Here is a 21,220-nt window from a genome sequence, read left to right as displayed (position 1 = left end):
ATGCCGTGTGTGCTGAGCCATATTCGTCCGAGCGAACCTTTCCCATTTCACTCCACATGCATGCCATTGCTCCTATTCCCACCTCACCTTCAGCTGTCTCTGACCATATGGGCAACTTCTACATCAACGGGAATTTCATGGTGGATAACCCTCGCAACTTCCGCATTGCTGGGACGGTGTTCAAGTACCGGCGTCCTTTTAGTCCCCTTACGGATGGCTTTGAGTACATTATGGCCACAGGGCCAACAAAGCAACCACTCAATGTCATGGTGGGTAAGGCATTAGAAAAAAAAGAATTATTTGCTTTATTGGACAAGACAGAGCTCTCTCTACAGAATCATTGATATATTCGTTATTGTTCCATTTTCCGCCGAATGGTATGTTTTGTTTTGTTTTCATTCAAATTTGTAAAGTGAAAACTGTACGAATTTTTAGTTACGAGCAATATCCGATCCCGATTGGAGCGACCTGGGGGGGGGGCGGTTAATATCGCCACTTGTACATGTGCACCATGCGGATGGCAGTTAATATCTATAATATCTCCTCTATTAATATCCCTATTGCTTAATGGCTACAATTATTCCCAGGTTATTGTGGGGTTGGCTGGGAGAAGCTTGGTCCAGTTCTTTCATGAACCGGCTGGCCATGCCTGACGTTTGACTATGGCTAAAGCAGGAATTTGTAATTTGTTCAGGATTCCGCCGATAGCTCACCTACTCTTCGTCAAGGACACCATGGGATCTTTAAAGTCCACCAATTGGTGCTGGCAGACAGGACGCCAGTTTAACATCCATCCAAGAAACGGCACACTTTGATGATTCACCCTGTCTGTGAAACACTGGGATGATAGCTGGGTCAGGATTCAAACCAGGCCAGACAGCTTAGAGGAGAGTGTGCACAGCATGAGGTCATCCTGCCAGCCCCCATGTTAATATTATCATTATGCCATTATCATTGGATGGAATTGACTAATTAATTTATGGTTAGAATAATTTTGATGAAAATGTAACTTGGATGAATGACAGATGCTGTAGTCTGGATTGGAGAAAGATCTATCAACATATTAAGGTCTGCTGATGATACCACTCTGTTGGCAGAGAGAAAAGAGGTCTTGATGAAACTGCTGCAGACAGTAAAGAAGGAAAGTGAAAAGGCTGGTCTTCATTCAAACCTCAAAAAATATTAAAATCTTGTCTATTGAGAAGATCAACATGTTCAGAAGGGATGTGTTCCATTTCCAATCAGCTTGTCAAGCACTCACTAAGTGGCTTGCTTGATTTTAAGTACTTAATCAAGCACTCCAACAAAGCAGTTGATAAGGAACGGTTGGCTTGGCAAGCGATAGCAAGCTGATTGGTAATGGAATGCACTCCCAATGGATGTGGTAAAGGCTGCAACCAAGCAGTCTCTGCCAGAGCTTCGGAAAGCAATGCAAGATAGGGATGTTTGGAGACATCTGAGAATGAATGTTACCAGAAACGGGCCGCGACTTGACGGAACTGGATAACTGGTTATAATAGTTCCGAGAGGTGTGTGGACCAGCGACTGTTATCTGATACACGACCAATGCATAAGTATGTCGAATTTTCTCCAAATTTCCCTTTGGCGAGTATTAAACAATGCTACCGAACCTTAGGAATATGGTTATTCATCAAATAAATGTCACAATTGGGTCATAAGGGTGTCCGTAGCAATATCACACATGAAACTATGTCCTGGAGAGGCCCCAAGATATGTTATAAACAGCCCCATATAGTGTAATGGCTTTAAAAAATCGGACAGGCAATGGGATTCATCATTCATGCTTAATGACTCGTGCGAGTGGCTCTGTTAAGTAAAGATCATTGCTGTTTACCTAAAGGCCAAGCAAGTTGAGAAGGCTCTGATCCATTCATCTGAGTGAGACGCGATAAGCATAAAATGTCTTGATCACGTTGAGTTTTCTTAAAACTTCTTCCAGTTTAATAGTGACTGTTTAAAACTGCAATTGTACATTGGACAGAATTGACTCAATCATTTGTGGTTATAATAATATTTACTTTTGGGAGGTGTGCCCCATGAAAGCCATGACAACCTATTACGCATCTCAACATGAACTTCAACCAAGGTGCAATATCCCCCTTGTGGAGAGGGGGAAGTTAAATTGCCACAACCTCTGTCGTGTGACCCTTAATCCTCCTGACAAGTTTGGTTGTGATTGGATAAGTAACGACTGAATGTGTTGCGGTCAATTATACAGACACAGACAGAGAAACACAGACACCAAATAGAATATTTTAGTAAGATGGTCAATTCGCAACTTTTGAAATTCAGGACTTTGTTTCTTTCTTTGTGTATGATGTTCTCATTCTGATTGTTCTGAACTTTGACTTCACCTTCATGGTATGGTGACACAAAGGTACACCTCATTGTTAGTTGTAAATAAGGAGCACAAGTAGTCTGTACAAAAAAGAAAAGAAGTCTGTTTTAATTTTGCACTGGCTGAAAGAGCTCAAAAATGGGAGGCCATGTATTTCCTAACAGCAAGGACAGAAAAAACATTCAGGACCTATCGAGGCAGCAGTCTGTTGTCGAAACCTATACACCACCTTTGTTCATTTTTTTTGTCTGATTGAAAAAAATATAATTTCCCCGTGCGTTTGGATTAATTTGAAGTAAATTTTATGAATTTTTTTTTTCTCTCCACGGAATGATTCTGTGTTTCAGGGTAAGACAGACAGACAGCATTAGCCTATGTTGTATATAAAGCTCAGTTCCTGTATGCATGTCACAAGGGCCGCCAATTCTACAGGCCACCCACGCCTCCACTCCGCTCCCTCAGCATCACAAGCACCGCACATTAGCCAGGCCATGCCTTTCCCTCCAGCGGCCCAGAAATCGCCGCCATATTTTTCCCCCTCATCTAAGCCTCTTGCAGATCACAGCGTTTCCTTCCCTTCTGTCTCCCCTCTTTTCCAGTTTGTTAATTCACTTGCTTATTGTGTCGAAGAGTTGCCCCTCTGTCCAACTGTCACTTCATACTCTGTTATGTTGCTCCAATGTGTGCCTTGATCTTGCACAGTAAAAGTATTACATTGAGCTCCATCTTCTGTCATTTACCTCATCTATGAGTCATACAATCTGCACAAACAAAAGGCTCATAAATCAAGGATCCTCAGAAGGTGAGCTGTGAATTCGAGTTTGAGCATGAATCTTTACAACACCACTTCCTGACCCATATTTTATAGCACCGATTTTCTTTTATCGATTGCATACATGATGAATCAACCTGTCCTACTTTCACAATAAATCACAAGGAACCTCAATGCAGAACAGCGCCATTAAGACCATCAAGCCTGCACAATGGTTGCCAACTGAGGGCTGTTTGTCCATGCTCTATACTTTTTTTATATGCTGAGCCTCAAGCAAGGAAGCACTATGTACTATTTTAATAGTCTTTGATATGACTCAGGCAGAATTGTATTTGACCTGTCAACCTCACAGGCTCACAGCAACTCAAATCAGATGCTCTAACCATTACGCCACCAAGTCTAGTTGAAAGATGGTGCATGGGTGATAAGGTTGTGTAGGCAAGGGCATGCCTGGCTCAGCTTTGGTTGGGAGGCCATGAACAGCTGTGTAATTGGCCTTTGAGGGGTGAGGGGTGTGTCTGGACCACAAGATTAAAGTGCGTGAACTAAGAGACAGAGTCATCAGCAAACCGAGGAAGCAGATCAAGAAGAGGAGATGCTGGTGAAGTCACTTTGCTGTGATCCCTTTTGCACCGACAAAGGGCTACTAAACTAAATGCCAAAAATATCAGCTTCTTTTTGCTTCCCACAGCAGTTAGCATACCTCAATTGACATCCTGTTGATTTCATTCATTGCTAATTGCACTGTCAAGTTTATCATCGACTACTTCATTGCAAATTAGTTGCAACTGCTTCTACTGCTCAATACACCATCAAATCGTTCAGAGGGCATATTAACCCCATCTGCTAAAGGCCCGGTCACACCTTGACGTTTTAGCCAACGTATGCCGATTTTTGAATTTTTTTTCTAAAACGCTGGCACACGTTGAATACGTTATGGGTAAGTTTTGATAACATTGAGAGCACGCTGAAAAACACTGCCATACGTCGTTGTACGCTGGCTTTAAACGTTGTACTTTTCGGTTGTCCTCAAATTTTTTCATGCTTGAAATTTCACGACGTATGCCGGCGTATGACTCACAAGTTGTATGCACGGTCTGCGATCGTTGACAGACGTCAACACATGCTACTTGTAAGTTAATCATAAGTTGAGACACGCCGAGGTAATGTTTAGCGTACCCGAAACTTATTTGTAACCTATGATTAACGTGTTGTTGGCACGTTACGCGATCGTTGCCACACATCGACAGACGTTACTTTTAAGTTACTCATAGGCTGAAAGACGTCGGTATAATGGATTGTCCTTGCGTCAGCGTCCACGGCCACGGCCAGGACACTTATTTGCAGCATTCTTCAAACTTTTCTTCGGCATGACGAGGATGTTCACACTTCGATGTCTAGCTTGGCTATGATTCCAATTGTCCATCGGCAGCGTCTATTTAAAATAGTCGAGTTTGAGCGTTTTAACACGTTCAGAAGAAACGCTTCAAATTTCAAAACCTCAGCGTCAAAAAACAAAGGCGAGTGACAGCAATTTAAATCGTTCATTGTAAACAATGAAAATGGTTGAGTGGTACCGTTTAAAAGTCGTTGAGTGTAAAAAAAAAATCCAATTGTTGAGCGCAAGCATCTACTTTCAATAGTGGAGATGCAGCCATTTAAATCGTTGAGTGGCAGCCTATGAACCTACCCGTGGACACGCGGACGCAAGGAGGATTCATCATAACCCACACCCTCCCCCTCACACTCACCTACTACTGCCAACATGAACAAACTACTACTAATACTAATACTGATACTGATACTGCTGACATGGACATCGACTCAAAAAGGAACTCGAAAACACTGTTGGGTTCCCCTTTTATGAACAGCATTTTTATATACCAATTCCCAAAACCGCTGGGAACACGTCTTTATATGGCAGTTGTAACCTAGAAACACGTTCATTTTTTTTTTTTGTCGACTGGAAGACGTCATTGGAATACGTCTACATACGTCGATGTGTGTTGGGACTACGTAAAGAATTGGTTCAAAGCACGTCAAACATAAGTTAGAAATAAGTTTCGCGTAAAAAAGACATTACCGCGACGTGTTTCGACTTATGAGTAGCTTATAAGTAGCCTTTGTGGACGTGTGTAAGCGTCCACATATCGTGTGTAAAACTTATCCCCATCGCATGCGGAACGTGTGTCATACGCCGAGTACGTCGTAAAATTTTGAACATGCTTAAAATTTATTGACGTACTCTACTTACTACGACGTATGATAGCGTACTTTAGCGTTCTACTCACTTATACCAAACTTACTCATACCGTATTTGACGTGCCCCAACGTTTTAGACACATTTTTCTTAGGTCGGCATACGCTGGCAAGATCGCCAAGGTGTGACCGCGATGTTGACACTTCCATTTCTACGGCAGTTATGATTCGAATCGTTGTGCGTCAGCCTTTTAATAGGCTACGTCACGACATCGTCGGCGATGCGTGCAATGCGCTATGCCGAAGTTAGACTATCGTTGGGCATCGGTTGTGTAGGCCGACAACAGGTTCAGCATTCGTTGGTATAAGTTATCTATAACACAACGAAACGTTCTGTGTCCATTACTAATATGTTATGCATACGACGAACTCGTTATGAATACGTCCGAATCTTAAAAAAAAACATCAAAAGTTCAACGTCAGCCAGCGTTTTACATACATTTTAATATGTTGCCATCGCTGGCTAAAACGTCAAGGTGTGACCGGGCCTTAACATTGGCTGGTGGTTGTGAATAATCTGAGAGAGCTTTTTTGAAAAGAGTAGGCTGTTGCATTCCACTACCATGGCCAGATTATAAATTCCAACCTATACTTGCAAATAGATTACTTTTTATTCTGAAAAAATGGTACTTAGCATTCATCCTGAATGTGAATTATATATCGATGCAGGTATACTGCCTTACTATGAGGATGCTCTATGACTGCACCTGGTTCTTGCTTATATGCCTTTTAAAGGTTTCTGTCTCTCCCTATTGTTTCATGGCAGGTTTTGAATGAAAATGGCAAACTGCAGTACGTTACCTATGAATACACAGTACCTCGTGCCACCAGATTTGAAGCACCTCTCAAACCACCCATACATCGAAAGGCAAGCCAGGAGGGAACAGAAAATGGTTTTGGCAAACCATTGTCATCATCCGTCGAAGTTGCAGGGGTTGGTGCCATTGAACTATATGATACTGGTGGATCGGGCCTGATCACTGACAACCTTGGCCTACGTGCCAATGAGATTCCTATAAAACGCCAAGAAGTGGTGTCCTGGCAGGACTTTGACCTGCCTTCAGGGAGTCGTATGTTGTCATCACTACCAAGGCATAGTGAAGGGATAGCAAGCAGAACCAGAGAGATGGTTTCTGGTGAGAAAGCTTGAGCTGATTGTGCAAATATTGTCAACCTGGTCAGACATGTATTTACCATTAACTGAACGATGACTCGCATAATTGAACTCAAGATATATCAGATATAATTGAGATAGTAGAAGAAATGAGAAAAAAAATCAATATGACTCAAAAACAAAATGTTTTCTAGGTAAGAAATTGAAGAATAGGGTGTCAACAGCTGATAATCGCAGTGTGGAGGATCATCACGAACAGGAAGGGCGCTGGTTTCCAGGCCACAACGACAGTTCTGAAAGAGAAACAATTCTCATCGCAAGTGCTCACCTTGGAGACGTTGTGGAGTCAACTGTGTGAGCATGAGGGCTTTATATTTGAGTGTTTCATATCTTGGCTTTGTGATACTATTTTTAGGTGAGATTCTGATAAATGTCATAATTGTTAATGTCATAATTGTTTTGACATGTAACTTATGTTCCATCATGGAATTGAGTACTCCATGGATTTTAGACATAGTCATAATCATGTTGGCCAGTGTGTGTGTGTGTGTATGTGTGTGTGTGTGTGTGTGTGTGTGTGTGTGTGTGTGTGTGTGTGTGTGTGTGTGTGTGTGTGTGTGTGTGTGTGTGTGTGTGTGTGTGTGTGTGTGTGTGTGTGTGTGTGTTTCATTTCCACTTAACATGTTTTTTATCTTTCATAAGTAGCATGGTGCATATTTCAAGTATCCTGATTTAGGCTTTCAGAGTTGACCACAAAGTCTGGTGTCCAGATGAACCTCCCACTCCCCTCATATTCCCACCTTTTGAAAGCCATTAGTGAGAACCATCCGACTTTTTGTCCACAATCCTATCCTCCAAGCAACAAGGTAATTTGCTTGAGAAATCCTGAATAATGCTGCCTTAGCTGGATTTGAACCCACAACCTCATTAATGCTCATCCACAAACTGATGCCAGCATGAAAAAGAATAGTTAGTTTAATCTGTTTATTGTATAATGTTTACCTTCTACTCATTCCAGTCGAACCTTAGCCAAAGTCTTACCTGTTTTGCATTAAGAATGAAAATGCTAAGGAATCAAAAAGGGAATTCAACCCAATAACTTGTGCAATGAAGTAAAACTCTATCCTAAGCACAAAGCTTGAAACCAGCTTCCCAGCAAACATGGCACATAACCTGTTGGTTGGCAAAAAGTGATCAGTGAACTCGACCTCTGCTCAGCTTGATGTAATTGGAGTCACGTGATATGAAGATGTCTCTTATAGTTACTATTTGAGTCCCAGATGCACCCTTTGCTTCCAACAGTGGACAAACATTTTCAGCACATGAAATAACCATAGATTTCTTTTGTGATTTGTGATTTATGGAGTCATATGACAAAGGTGTTTGCTAAGTTGTTCTGCCATTGTAACATCTCCTCACGTCTATTTATGCTGCATTTTGACCACTATGGACATTCAATGTTTCTGAGTCCAAGATTTCGGCCACATAATGAGGACATTATTTGTGATATTTTGAGACAGGCAGGGTGCTTGTCTGAATTATTTATGGTAATCTGTCTAGGAATGGATATGACGTCAGTGGGACTGAGCGTGACATCAGTTTGGCTGACGTGTACCGTTGGAAGGTTTCTGCATACGCTCCCTGCAGTTCTACATGCACAACAGGTACGAGAGTTGAATTCTTCGAATCTATATAACATGCCATGGGAAGAGCCAAGCAACAGGTAGTGAAGTTAGTGAGAATGGACATGATCGTGGGAATGTAACTATAAAGGTTGATAAAAGATGATATTTAGCCACTGTATTAAACTACGAAAGGGAAGATAGTGGCTAGATTGCACACTTGTCAGTGATCTTCAACATGAATGAATTTCACTAAAAATAGCCGTTACATTTGGATGTCCTATGAGGTTCTGGTGGTAAATAACCAAATTGGAATGTAAAGCTGACTTTCTCATCTGCATTTAGATTGTGGATACATATGATCACATGTTTCATCAAACTGTAAGATTTTGCATGATGCTATCCCTGGAGAGAGGGAAGGTAGGTGGAAGGGGTATGGGGTGGAGGGGGGATGCACCGAGAACTCACTTGACCTTAGTCCATTGATATATTTCTGTCCACTGAGGAGAGTGCTCTCCTTGGGATTCGTTGTACCATTACCAATACAGCAGTATTTGGAATTGAAGAGGTGTGGATATAACCACGGGTATGATGGCCTTCACCTGCACCTTCACTTGTACAATGTTGGGAAGAGCATGATTGGATGAGCACAGGGAGTTGATTTCACAGGCAGCAAAAAGATGGGGTGGAGGTGGGTAAACGACTGGCAGTCAGTGGAAATCTCAAACTGTTGGTGATTTACAAGGGTTGAATTAGCATAAGATGTGTTGAGGCTGGGTAAAAGTGAAGAACTAAACAGGCAGCAGAGGCAATATAATACCACATCTAGGATGGTAAATCTAAAAAACAACGAAAAACTTTGAGTGGTCTGTGCCCCGGCATGTTATTTTAAACTAGAAGGGCACTCGGTAGAGTGCATACCCCCACCACACAATGCCTAATCCACAAAAACATATCAGGCCCAATACATTTTTTAAATATCATGCTATATATCGTTTTTTGGCCTGATCTCTCTATTAGTGTAGTAGATAGTAGAAAAATCGTGCAAATTATGATACAAGCATCTAATTTGGCATTTCTGTTCTGCAGGACTTTCTGATCAAATCTGCCCAATTGACCATTTTTAAATCCAAGATGGCGGCCATTTTTCAAGATGGCCGCCATGTTAGCCTCCCGAAGTTGACTTTTTGCTGAGAAGTATTTGTAGTTATCCGATTTGCATGATCTAAGTGTGAATTCCTATGTTTTCAAGCCAGCTGGAGTGGATTTTCCTGTTTTTAAAGCCCCCTGACACACACTTTTCTGATTTTGCACATTTATTTATGATTTTCATACGTTTGCATGAGTTAACATGTATGTAGTAGTAGCTACTTATGCATGGGGTGTAGGGGTGTAGTGTTAGAGGTAGTACCTTTGTTTCAGCAGTCAGCCACATCCCTTGGATGGACTACTGACACTGGTCCTCATCACTGGCTCCAAGACTGACTCCATCCACTGGCTCCATCCACTGGCTCTATGGCTCCAAGAAGTTGCTAGTGCACGGCATCGGCCACACCCTGGTAAACTGCGTTGGCTTGCGGGCTAAACTAGATGAGGGTAGCACACAGAAGGTCTCTGCGTATGATGGAGTACATCTAGCTCCAAATTTTCGAAGTGCACGAAGTTGATGAAAACATGTGCTGATTGAATCCAGGCCACTTACCAGTCCTTTAATCAACATTTCCAGTTCATCACCAAGTCAGAATTTCTTGAAGGAGTGATTGTTGGGCACTATCAAGGCCACTATCAAGGCACCCACTACCCTCACATTGGTGACATCACTTCTGTGAAACTCAGCATGGGGTTCAGTGTCAGCTAAGTTGGAATTGTATGTTGGCATCATTGTTGGCATCATACTGCAACAACTTACTAGTGTCCCAAATGTTGCCTAATCAACCCCGGATCAGTTAGGCAGCTGCACCTGAATCGACAGGACGTGCCAGCGCGGGAGAGCCGAGCCAAGGATAATGGGGTTTTAGTTATCTGGATGGTGTACAGATCGCATGGGACTTATGACACTGGATGAACGATCAGACTAGGTGTAGGGCAGATGCATAAACCTAGTTGTATCCCATACAGGAAAGTGTCCATTATACATGTAGAGGCTGGTAAAAGATAAACCCTCGACCCTGAACGTCATACTGGCCTGGACGCGAGTTCCACTGGTAAATCATGGAACACTGTCTGGACCAAGTGTTGCCTATGTCAGGAGATTAAGAAAGAAGATCTAAAGTCCCCCCTGGCCAATCCTGCCAAAAGAGGAGATGATGGGTATATGAACTTGGCAAGGAATATTCCTCTGTTTCACTCACTCAATGCACTACCAATCAAGCTGGACCCTGCAAGACTTGACGAAGGTAGAGAGATAGAGGAAACCTTGAGACAAAACAAGGCACGGTATCATGAGAGTTGCAGGCTTCTATTTAACAACACAAAGTTACACAGAGCTGAAAAAAGATCAATCCCTGCAGGTGCTAGTGATGAGGGCAGTAGAAGTAAGATCCCACGAAAGGTCCAAGAAGCTAAAACGCAAGAATGTTTTCTTTTGCGAAACCCAAGGGGGTGAGCTTAGAGAAGCAATGACAATGAAATTGAATAAGAGAATAAACAAACGTGCAAAAACACTCAGTGATTGAAAACTCCTTGCCAAACTGTGTAGGAGATGTCGTAGCACAAGAACTGAAATATCACCCTGCCTGCTTGGTGGCACTGTATAACCGAGAATGAGACTACCTGAAGGTGCAGGAGCAAGAGAAAGCACAGGAGCACTGGAAGGAAGCATATCCAATTTCTTTCTCTGAACTGGTCACCTACATTAGTGAGATGAAAACTGCCAGTGATAGTAGAGATCCACTGCCAGTGATAGTACAGATTTGCCAGCAAATCGGACAACGACAAATACTTCTAAGCAAAAAGTCAACTTCGGGAGGCTAACTTGGCGGCCATCTTGAAAAATGGCCACCATGTTGGATTTTCAAATGGCCAATCAGGCAGATTTGATTAGAATCCCCTGGAGAACAAATCTGCTAAATTTGATGCTTGTATTATCATTTGCACGATTCCTCTCTAAAATTGCTGTTATCTGCCCCACTACATGGCGAAGAATTACTTTAAAGAATAAATAATTCTCATATCCAGATCCAGATTCGGATCTTCACCAAAATCTAATCAGTTCATCCTTGTCACATACCCAACCTGCCCACCAAGTTTCATCCGAATCCGTTCACAACTTTTTGAGATATCCTGCACACAGTCAGACAAACAAACAAACAAACTAGTGGTGCCAGGCACAACAAATCCCGCCCATTTAAGGCATAAAGTCTTCGGACCCGACCGATCTTCACAAATATGCATTTTTCACTGTAGGAATGGGTAGGATTATAAGCGACAAATAGAATAAGGTTCACTATAAGCTTAGTTTGAAGTAAATCAGATCATTTTTGACGAAGTTATGAGCGAAAATCGATTTTGATCTTTTCGTGACCTTGACCTTGACCTTTGATACAATGGGGTCGTCCAAGTTTCATTGCCCACTTGTGGATTAAATTTGATAGTGTTTGCTAAAGCCGTTTTGCCGTAAAGTTGCTAACAGACAGACAAACAAACAAACCGGACGATTACAATATCCCGCTCCCTCCGGAGGGCAGGATAACAAGAAGAAGACATCGTGCAGAGCACAATACTTGCAAAATCCATAAAACAAATTTTACCTCCAAAATAATTGGTGGTTGACTTCAATGACCAAATATTCAACTCCTCAAAAACTTTCATGTCAAACGGATGAAAATTGACAATTTTAGAAATTCGGCCTTTGTTGACCTCAAAAATAATTGGTGGTTGAATTCAGTGACCTGACATGCTAATCGTGTATACCCCGTTTAAAATAGGTGTACCATATCCCTGTGTCGTAAGAGGCGACCAGGGTTGCGTCAGGCAGGGCATCCGGCGTAAAAACCTATGCCAAATCATTATGCGGACAACAAAACGAATTTCCATACGGACTCGGTCGAGGCCCGGGTTAGCGAAATGGAGACGGTTGATCCGCTGTGGCGACCCCTAACGGGAGCAAGCCGAAAGAAGAAGAAGAAGAAGAGACATGCTAATCGTCTTCAAATTTCAAGTCAATGGGATGCAAATTAAGGATTTTATAAATACAACCTTGGTTATTGACCTTGGGTCGATGTTGACCTTTGGTCGATGTTGACCTCAAAAATAATTGGCTCGTTGAATTCAGTGACCGGAAGTATAAATTGTCTTCAAATTTCAAGTCAATCAGATGAAAATTGAGGATTTTAGAAATCTCACCGAAATTATTGACCTTTGTCCTATGTTGACCTTTTGACCTCAAAAACAACAGGCTTCTTCCTTATGACACTCTACCATGTGATGTAGTTTCATGAAGGTCAGTTTAAAATTGTGACCTGTAGGTGATAAACAGACAGACATGCTCTCCACATATCGAAACAAAGAGCATGAGTATTTAAAACAAAAACAAAAGCAGTCCATCAATCTCTGGTGTAGCACTTTTCATTTGGATGCAAAATTTCAACTTTCTTGATCACCTTAGAAATGGTTTATAGCACATAAAGTTGTGGTGTGTTGAGAACTGACTTGGCCATATGATGTACTGTGTTCCATTCCACTGATTGGCTTGGAGGCCATCTTCGTTATTATTGATTGATAATGCCTTCCATAAACAAATCAGATTTCTCACAAGACGGTCACTACATTGCCAGTCAACAACATCCATTTGTTTTTTGTTCTTATTTAGCTGGAATTTCGACTTCATATGCGATCTGTGTGCGTTACGATGGTGTTGAGGTGGATGAGGCATACTGTGATGCACTTACACGGCCAGAACCCACTCATGAGTTCTGCACTGGACGTGAGTGTCAACCACGGTGAGGTCTCTATTGTTCTCTCCTTTCTTCTCGATTATTTTCTCTATCAATCTCTCTCCATCTCTCTCCCTTCCTTACCTGCACCAATCTCTATTGTATGCAGTGCAGAGTGCAAGTAGATCGGCACTCTGGGGTGTGCACATTGATTTTTACCCTTCCTGTTTTCTCTGATCCATTCTTATACTTTATTGGTTTACTGGTCTTGCTTCCCCTTCTTTTCTCAGAGACAGACAGTGAGAGAGCTGGCCCATTGTGAAATGACTGTATTGTTTATCGGGTGCAAGCCCCACTGCTGGTTTTCCCTTTTTTCTGAAATGACTGTCTGATCCATTAACTTATGTTAATTGTTACATTCTTGGTAGTATTCACACTGACCTGTGATTCGTTTTCCATTTTCATTCTTATCATTGCTATTATGTCTTGATTTTCTTGGTTTGAGCTTTTTCCATAGTTTAGGCAGTTTTATGAGTAGTCATAATGGGGCTTTTACTCAAGTAATAAGATTCTGCCCCAAAGTCATGTGTTTGGAGTGTGGCTACCCAGGCCATGTCGATATAGACTGTAAAAAGGATAACAACCTACTACTTCTTCTAGCTAATGAAGTAGCACCAAATGGTTTAATGGTCTTTGCTGTTCCATCACACAGTAAGGAGATAAGTGATGATTTTATTACTGCAATGAATAAAGGAGCAGCAACTCCTGCTAGTAATTCAAATAGTGCAGCAAAGAAGGTTGTACTCATGAGGAAAGTGTGGCTACAGATGTGCTTCAGTATCTCTAATGGTTCCACTCGTAATGGTGACAAAGGAAATGAAATACATTTCACTGATCAAAAAATGAGTCTCAAATTTAGCAGTAAGATACCATTAATCTCTTTCTCTCTTTCTCTTTCTCTCTTTCTCTCTCCTTACTCTCTCCTTACTCTGTCCTCCCCCTCCTCTCTTCCCCCCTTTCTCTCTCCCGCGTCTTTCTCTCTCTCCTCCTCTCTTGGTATTCCCTTCAGCGAAATGATGAGTGGTATTTGCAAGCATATACACTTGGTTTTATGAATGAGATTGTGTTTGAGTATATGTGTGTCATGTTTGGAGTGAAGGAGTGTGTCGAGAGGGGTGAGAAATAGGCACGGTTGAGCAGGAGGCAGAGGGAGATCCAGGATATGAGAATAGATTTAAGGAGTTTAAACAGAAGATTAAAGAAGATGGTGGAAGGAGAGAGGTATGGACTTGAGGTGCTGACAAAGCAGGTGAGAGTGAGGTTGGTGAAGTTGAAGAGGGTGGAATGGATGAATAGGCGAAGGAAGGAGAGACAGAGGAAGAGAAGGAGATTCTTTGAGAATCCCTTTGGATTTATGAAGGATCTGTTAGAGCAGTCTTGATCTGGTGCATTGAATGTACCGAAGGCAGAGTTGGAAGGTCACCTGCATGTTATGTACACAGATACAAGGAGGGATGAAGAGGTGGAAGTGTGGAAGCAGTTTCCTGCTACCTCAAGACACAGAAACGTAAGTTCATATACAAGCCGTTTATTCAGCAAAACAAAAGACACTTCTGTGCACAGAAGGAAGGCCTCAGTCCACCACATCGTAGCAAGCTGAAGAGAATGCTACATAGAATATTGAGTGTATATGTACAGTTTCACCAGGGTGTTTCGAGATAACAGATGGAACTTTGTGAACTTTAAAATTGCAACATATAAAGATAATTGGTCTGCTTTGGAGCTTGCTTATAGCCCCGGGAAAGGGTGTAGGGGGTAGATATTGTGGGTTCAGATGGTCATCAGATCGATAAGGTTTTGCAAGGTTGTTTATGACTTCAGAGGAATGTATGTATTCTGCCCTCTCCTCGTTTTCTCAGCATATATTTATTAAATTATTTCTTAAAAGCACTAAACTAAGTTAATTTTACATTTTACATTATTATAAATTGCATTTTTACATTTAATTCATAATTCAGGTTCCACAGAAGATATAGAAGGCTCGGTGAGACTGACGGAGCCAGGTATTCCATTTGATTTTTTGGAGCCGAAGATGTCTGAGGTTGAGGCAGTTTTGAGGAAGGCATGGGCGACATTGGCTCGGGGACAAGTGAAGTGCCATTTAAGGTGTTTAAGAGCTGTGGAGGCATCAGGTGGTACACTACATCGCCAAACGTATGTAGACACCTGCTCGTCCAACATCTCATTCCAAAATCATGAGCACTAATACGGAGTTAGTCCCCCTCTTTGCTGCTATAACAGCCTCCACTCTTCTGGGAAGGCTTTCCATGAGATGTTGAAACAATGCTGTGGGGATTTGCTTCCATTCAGCGACAAGAGCATTAGTGAGGTTGGACACTGATGTTGGGCAATTGGGTCTGGCTCGCAGTCGGCGTGCCAATTCATCCCAAAGGTGTGTGATGGGGTTGAGGTCAGCGCTCTGTGCAAGTCAGCCAAGTTCTTCCACACCGATCTCGACAAATTATTTCTGTATGGACCTTGCTTTGTGCACGTGGGGCATTGTCATGCTGAAACAGGAAAGGGCCTTCCCCAAACTGTTGCCACAAAGTTGGATGCACAGAATTATCTGGAATGTCTTTGTATGCTGTAGAATTAAGATTTCCCTTCACTGGAACTAAGGGGCCGAGCCCAAACCATGAAAAACAGCCCCAAACCATTATTCCTCCTCCACCAAACTTTACAGTTGACACTATGCATTCGGGCAAGTCACGTTTTCCTGGCATCCACCAAACGCAGATTCATCCATCGGACTGCCAGATGGTGAAGCATGATTCATGAATCCAGAGAGAATGTGTCCACTACTCCAGAGTCCAATGACGGTGAGCTTTACACCACTCCAGCCTATGCTTGTGGCAATGCACATTTTGATCTTGGGCTTGTGTGCAGTTGCTCAGCCACGGAAACCCATTTCATAAAGCTCTTGATGAACAGTGTTTGTGCTGATGTTGCTTCCAGAGGCAGTTTGGAACTCGGTAGTAAGTGTTGTAACCAACGACAGACGATTTTTCCACGCTATGCTTCAGCACTTGGTGGTCCCGTTCTGTGAGCTTATGTGGCCTTCCACTTCGTGGCTGAGCTGTTGTTGTTCCAAGACGTTTCCATTTCACAATAACAGCACTTACAGTTGACAGGGGCAGCGCTGGCAGGGCAGAAATTTGACGAATTGACTTGTTAGAAAGGTGACATCCTATGAGGGGGAAAGTCGCTGAAATGCTGAAAGGCCATGCTGAAAGTCTCTAAGCTCTTCACTGCAGCCAATTCTGCTGCCAATGTTTGTCTATGGAGATTGAATGGCTGTGTGCTTGATTTTATACACTTGTCAGCAAAGGGTGCCACTGAAATAGCTGATTCCACTAATGAGAATGGGTGTTCGCATACTTTTGGTTCTGTAGTGTATCTGTGGAAGGCTCTGAAGATAGTGTGGGGGTTAGATGTGGTGCCCAGTCAATTGAGCAGGGCGCAAGGAGATTACATTCCGAAGCAGGAGGAGGCTGTGACACTTGAGCAGTTAATGGGTGTATGTATCTATAAAAATATCATTGCTCGATATGGTTGGGAAAATAGTGATGGATGTCTTTTCTGTGTGGCTCTTAGACTTTGTCAGAGAGAATGTTTTGTGGATGGCTGTGTACAAAACTCAGGAATACCAGGTTCACCAGGATGTACTGAACACTGGACAATGGTCTGGTAAGTATTACATGAGACAAAGAGGCAAAGGAAGGCTGTTGCAGTGGTGTGGCTGGATTTATAGAATGCATATGGGTCAGTGCCGCATGCCTTGATCAGATATGCAATGGATTTATTTTGGGTGCCATAGAGATTTAGGGATTTTCTGATGGCATAATATGATCAGTTTTGGATGCGGTATGCGACAGTCCTACAAAACTGAGTGAAGGAAGTTGGAAGTGGTGATTCTAAATGGGATGTGCCATCTCCCCTATTTTGTTTGTGTTAGTTATGGAGTTGTTGATACATGCTGTGAGTGGACATTGGAAATAAGTGGAGCTAGGCCCTGGTCAGAGCTTGCCATCAATGTTTGCATTCATGGATGTCCTGACAGTTGTCCAACATTCAGCCGATGGAGCAGGAGAGGTACAGGAGCAGTTTGAACAGTTGATGTGGTAGGCAAGAATGGACTTTAAAGCAAGAAAAATGAGGAGTGTTATGGTGAGATGAGTGGTGGTGGATCATATTCCCAAGTTTGAACTGGGAGGGGAGGTGGTTCCAACATTGGCAGAGGCATTGAAGAGTTTGGGAAGATGTTATACAGTGGAGGTGAAGAGCTTGGGAAGATGTCATACAGTGGAGTTGAATGATATGGAAAGGGTGGAGGAGGTAACGAGCAACCTGCTGAAAGGTTTGAGGAGGAGTGATGGTTGTGGTTTGCCAGAATTGCTGAAGATATGGTGCTTGAATATGTGTATATATACATCTTCTTCTTCTTTCGGCTGCTCCCGTTAGGGGTCGCCACAGTGGATCATCCGTTATGATCCGCATAATGATTTGGCACAGGTTTTACGCCGGATCCCCTGACTGACGCAACCCTGGTCGCCTCTTACGACACAGGGATATGGTACACCTATTCAAACCGGGGCATACACCAGGCCCAGTACACTGGTACTCACTTCGCAGACCTCGGAAGGATGACAGGCTGAGTCAACCTCCTGGTGTGTAATAATTCAAGCGGCCAATGGGGCTTGAACTCAGGACCTTTTGGATCCCAAGCCGCTACCCTAACCACTACGCCAACACCAGGCTTTGTATATATATATATATATATATATATATATATATATATATATATATATATATATATATATATATATATATATATATATATATATATATATATATATATATATATATATATATATATATATATATATATATATTACTAAAACTCTCATCTTGAATGTATGTATGTATGTTCCCGAAATACAACCAAAATGGTACACGATAGCGCAAAAAAATTTTGGACCACCTTACTTATCATTCACCTGCCGTGTGCAGTATCAAGTTTCGTTCAAATTGGGCAAAGAAAAAAATTATTAAAAAATCAATTCCCGATTCAGTCAAGTACTCTTCGGGAGAATTTGAACAATGCAAACAACCTCAGCGGTATAGTTCCCTGGAGCTATCTTTTTTTTTCAATGATTTTTTTTATCAATAGCTGTCACAAAGGGAACCCAACAGGTTCACGGGTCGTCTAGTATATTACTAAAACTCCCATCTTGTGTGTATGTATCAGTATGTATGTTCTCGAAATACAGCCAAAACGGTTCATGATAGCGCAAAAATTTTAGGGCCACCTTTCTCACCATTCGCCTGTGGTGTGCAGTATCAAGTTTCGTTCAAATTGGGCAAAGAAAAAAATTATTAAAAAATCAATTCCCGATTCAGTCAAGTACTCTTCGGGAGTATTTGATCAATGAAAACAACCTCAGCGGTATAGTTCGCTGGAGCTATCTTTTTTTTTTTTGAAATGATTTTTTTTATCAACCGCTGTCACAAGGGGAACCCAATGGGTTCACGGGTCATCTAGTATATTACTCAAACTCTCATCTTGAATGTGTGTATGTATGTTCCCGAAATACAGCCAAAACGGTTCACGATAGCTCAAAAAATTTGGGGCCACCTTACTCACCATTCGCCTGCCGTGTGCAGTATCAAGTTTTGTTTAAATTGGGCAATTAAGAAAATTATTAAAAAATCAATTCCCGTTTCAGTCAAGTACTCTTCCGGAGTATTTGATCAATGAAAACAACCTCAGTGGTATAGTTCGCCGGAGCTATCTTTTTTTTTTTTCTTGAAATGATTTTTTTCATCAACCGCTGTCACAACGGGAACCCAACGGGTTCACGGGTCGTCTAGTGTATATATATATATATATATATATATATATATATATATATATATATATATATATATATATATATATATATATATATATATATATATAATATTTAATATGCAGAACCATGACTGATGCTCAGATATTGTTCCACTTCATCAATAGTCAACCCTGTTTCTTAGAATCATGGTGCGGACTTGTTCAATGTTTTCTTCTGTTGTGGACGTGCATGGGCGTTCAGATCATTCATCATCAGTGACACTTGTGTGACCGTTTTTAAACATGGTAACCCAATCATACACATTCTGCTGTGGTGAAGCACTGTTCCCATATTAGTAGATGATAAATGGGGTTTCTGGGACATTCATTCAAATGAATGGGGAAAAAAGGAAAAACTTTCTGACTCAATCCCCAAAAACCCAAAATAGGAGACTGATTTTCTCCCCCCCCCCCCTTCCCCTTCCCTCGCATACAAGCAAATGTAAAATTGAGACTATGAAAGATTGAGACTTACTGATTAAAGCACTTCTTCCCTTTCATATTTTAATTCCACTCAACGAGCGAACCGACGAATATTTGCCCATGTTCTACTTTAGGGAATAACTTAATTTTCTTATAACATTCATTTCCATCGAGTATATTCACAAAGAATAACTGGGAACTTGGTTCTTGGTATAAGTGTCTTTGTTGAGCAGAAATGAAATGATAAACTTCTCTTAATGCTCTTATTTGACCACCTCCTGAGCCACATATCATTTTGAGATGTAGTAAATTGTTTTTCCATTGTTCAATTGATAACCATCAAAGTTTTCAGTCCATTCAAGGATATTAATTATTTTCTTTACATCCTCCAACTTATTTGTAATTACATTTATCCGCTTATTAGTTTTATCTACTTTTACCCCGGTTATTTCTTCAATCAGACTTATTTTATATTTCTCACATTCTTTATGTTTCCCATTTAAATACCAAGGCTGATAACATCTCCACTCTTTGGTTTGGTTATTGCTTGGTTCTATCATTTAAAAATCAGTAAAGAGACAGCAGTTGCCTGTGAAAATTCCCAACCCAATATCTTAACACTTATACTTACAACCAAAAGGGAGACTATTGATTCCATTCTCTAAAATATATATTTTATCATCAAAAGCTCCGAATGCTTTCTTATTTATCTCTTCTGTATATAATTGATGTTTATAACTTCTTCTTGTATTTATTTTTCTGTTCTCCTCTATTTTAAGGTTGAAAAGTTGTAATAATCTTTTAAAGTTTATTTTTTCCTTGATTATATATTTCTTTATTCCCTTTAGCATATTATCACACCTTTCAATGTTATTATCAATATACATAAAAGCATAAGACTGATCACAATCCTATAAATTCACTCATGACCTTCCCACCCAATTCATCTTCAAACTTACCAATAACCTTTTTATTATTTGATGAAAACAACAAATCACCTGACTTGTAATTACTTGTATCATATATATATATATATCAACATTATCAATCATATCCTCATATACATCACTTGTCTTGATTTCTAATATAAAACTATCTGTATCCATATATAACAATGACACATTATCCTGATACTTTGATTTTAAATTATTATAGTGATAGTCATACATAAACGACTTTGACAAGTCAAGAATTGATGTTCCCATATAAATAGGTTTATCCATTTCAATACCTTTTTTTCAAATGAATAGCACAAAAGTTCTCTGAAAACACCTCTGCTCGCTCAAAACTTGATCTATTAATTAACTTTGAAGCCTGTTTCCAAGATAGAGCAAGTCTTATGTTTTGTCGATTCCCAACATTTTCCATAGTCTTTCCAAATATAGCATTATTCATTAATTTATAAAAGTCCTTCTCAAAATCTGTTTTTGCTTCTGTTCTCCTTTTTGTATTAAAATCAATATACTTCTTTTACCAGTGACTTTGTTTAAATTTCAAAATCTGATGAATTTTCCTCACTCTCAACCCAGCAGATAAATATTGTCTCAAGTTCCTTTGATGCAAAACATAACTTTATTCATCATTTAATGTAGTAAGTAGTTTTTCTGGAGATTTACCTTTCATATTAAATGACTGTTGCTAATCACTTAACCATTCTTTTCTTGGACTTTCTTTATCAGGGGCATAAGGTAGGTCTTTATGTTTGTAATGAAGTTCTTCTGCATATTTTAAATCGACCTCAAAATAATATCAAACTTCAGCTTCATACAATTCTTTTTGAGAGGAGACAACAATGTCTTGTAAAACTTTTTCATAATGTTTTTCTTTAACCCATTTAAGTTTTCCAT

General features: G+C 40.8%; 1 protein-coding gene across 8 annotated transcripts in view; it reads left to right on the top strand.

The window, feature by feature from the left end:
* ADAMTSL2 (ADAMTS like 2) overlaps window positions 1-21,220 on the top strand; it is a 225,241-nt gene that overhangs the window by 142,834 nt on the left and 61,187 nt on the right. For 6 of the 8 annotated variants that reach the window (XR_015051130.1, XM_085854359.1, XM_085854358.1 and 3 more), the window contains 5 exons: window positions 94-269; window positions 6,157-6,526; window positions 6,699-6,858; window positions 8,065-8,168; window positions 12,937-13,066. Coding sequence is in view for 6 of the 8 variants with exons in the window: in XM_085854359.1 (XP_085710485.1) it covers window positions 94-269; window positions 6,157-6,526; window positions 6,699-6,858; window positions 8,065-8,168; window positions 12,937-13,066 (940 nt within the window). In the remaining 2 variants the exon portion in view is untranslated. The remainder of the gene's footprint in view (window positions 1-93; window positions 270-6,156; window positions 6,527-6,698; window positions 6,859-8,064; window positions 8,169-12,936; window positions 13,067-21,220) is intronic. The other 2 variants (XR_015051131.1, XM_085854360.1) reach the window with 1 other exon arrangement.

The sequence above is a fragment of the Eptatretus burgeri genome, chromosome 14 (genome assembly GCF_056783735.1).
Source record: "Eptatretus burgeri isolate ZD-2024b chromosome 14, Ebu_testis_v1, whole genome shotgun sequence".
NCBI lineage: Eukaryota > Metazoa > Chordata > Myxini > Myxiniformes > Myxinidae > Eptatretus > Eptatretus burgeri.
Note: the sequence above shows the minus strand (reverse complement) of the source record. Positions and strands in the feature narration are given on the sequence as shown.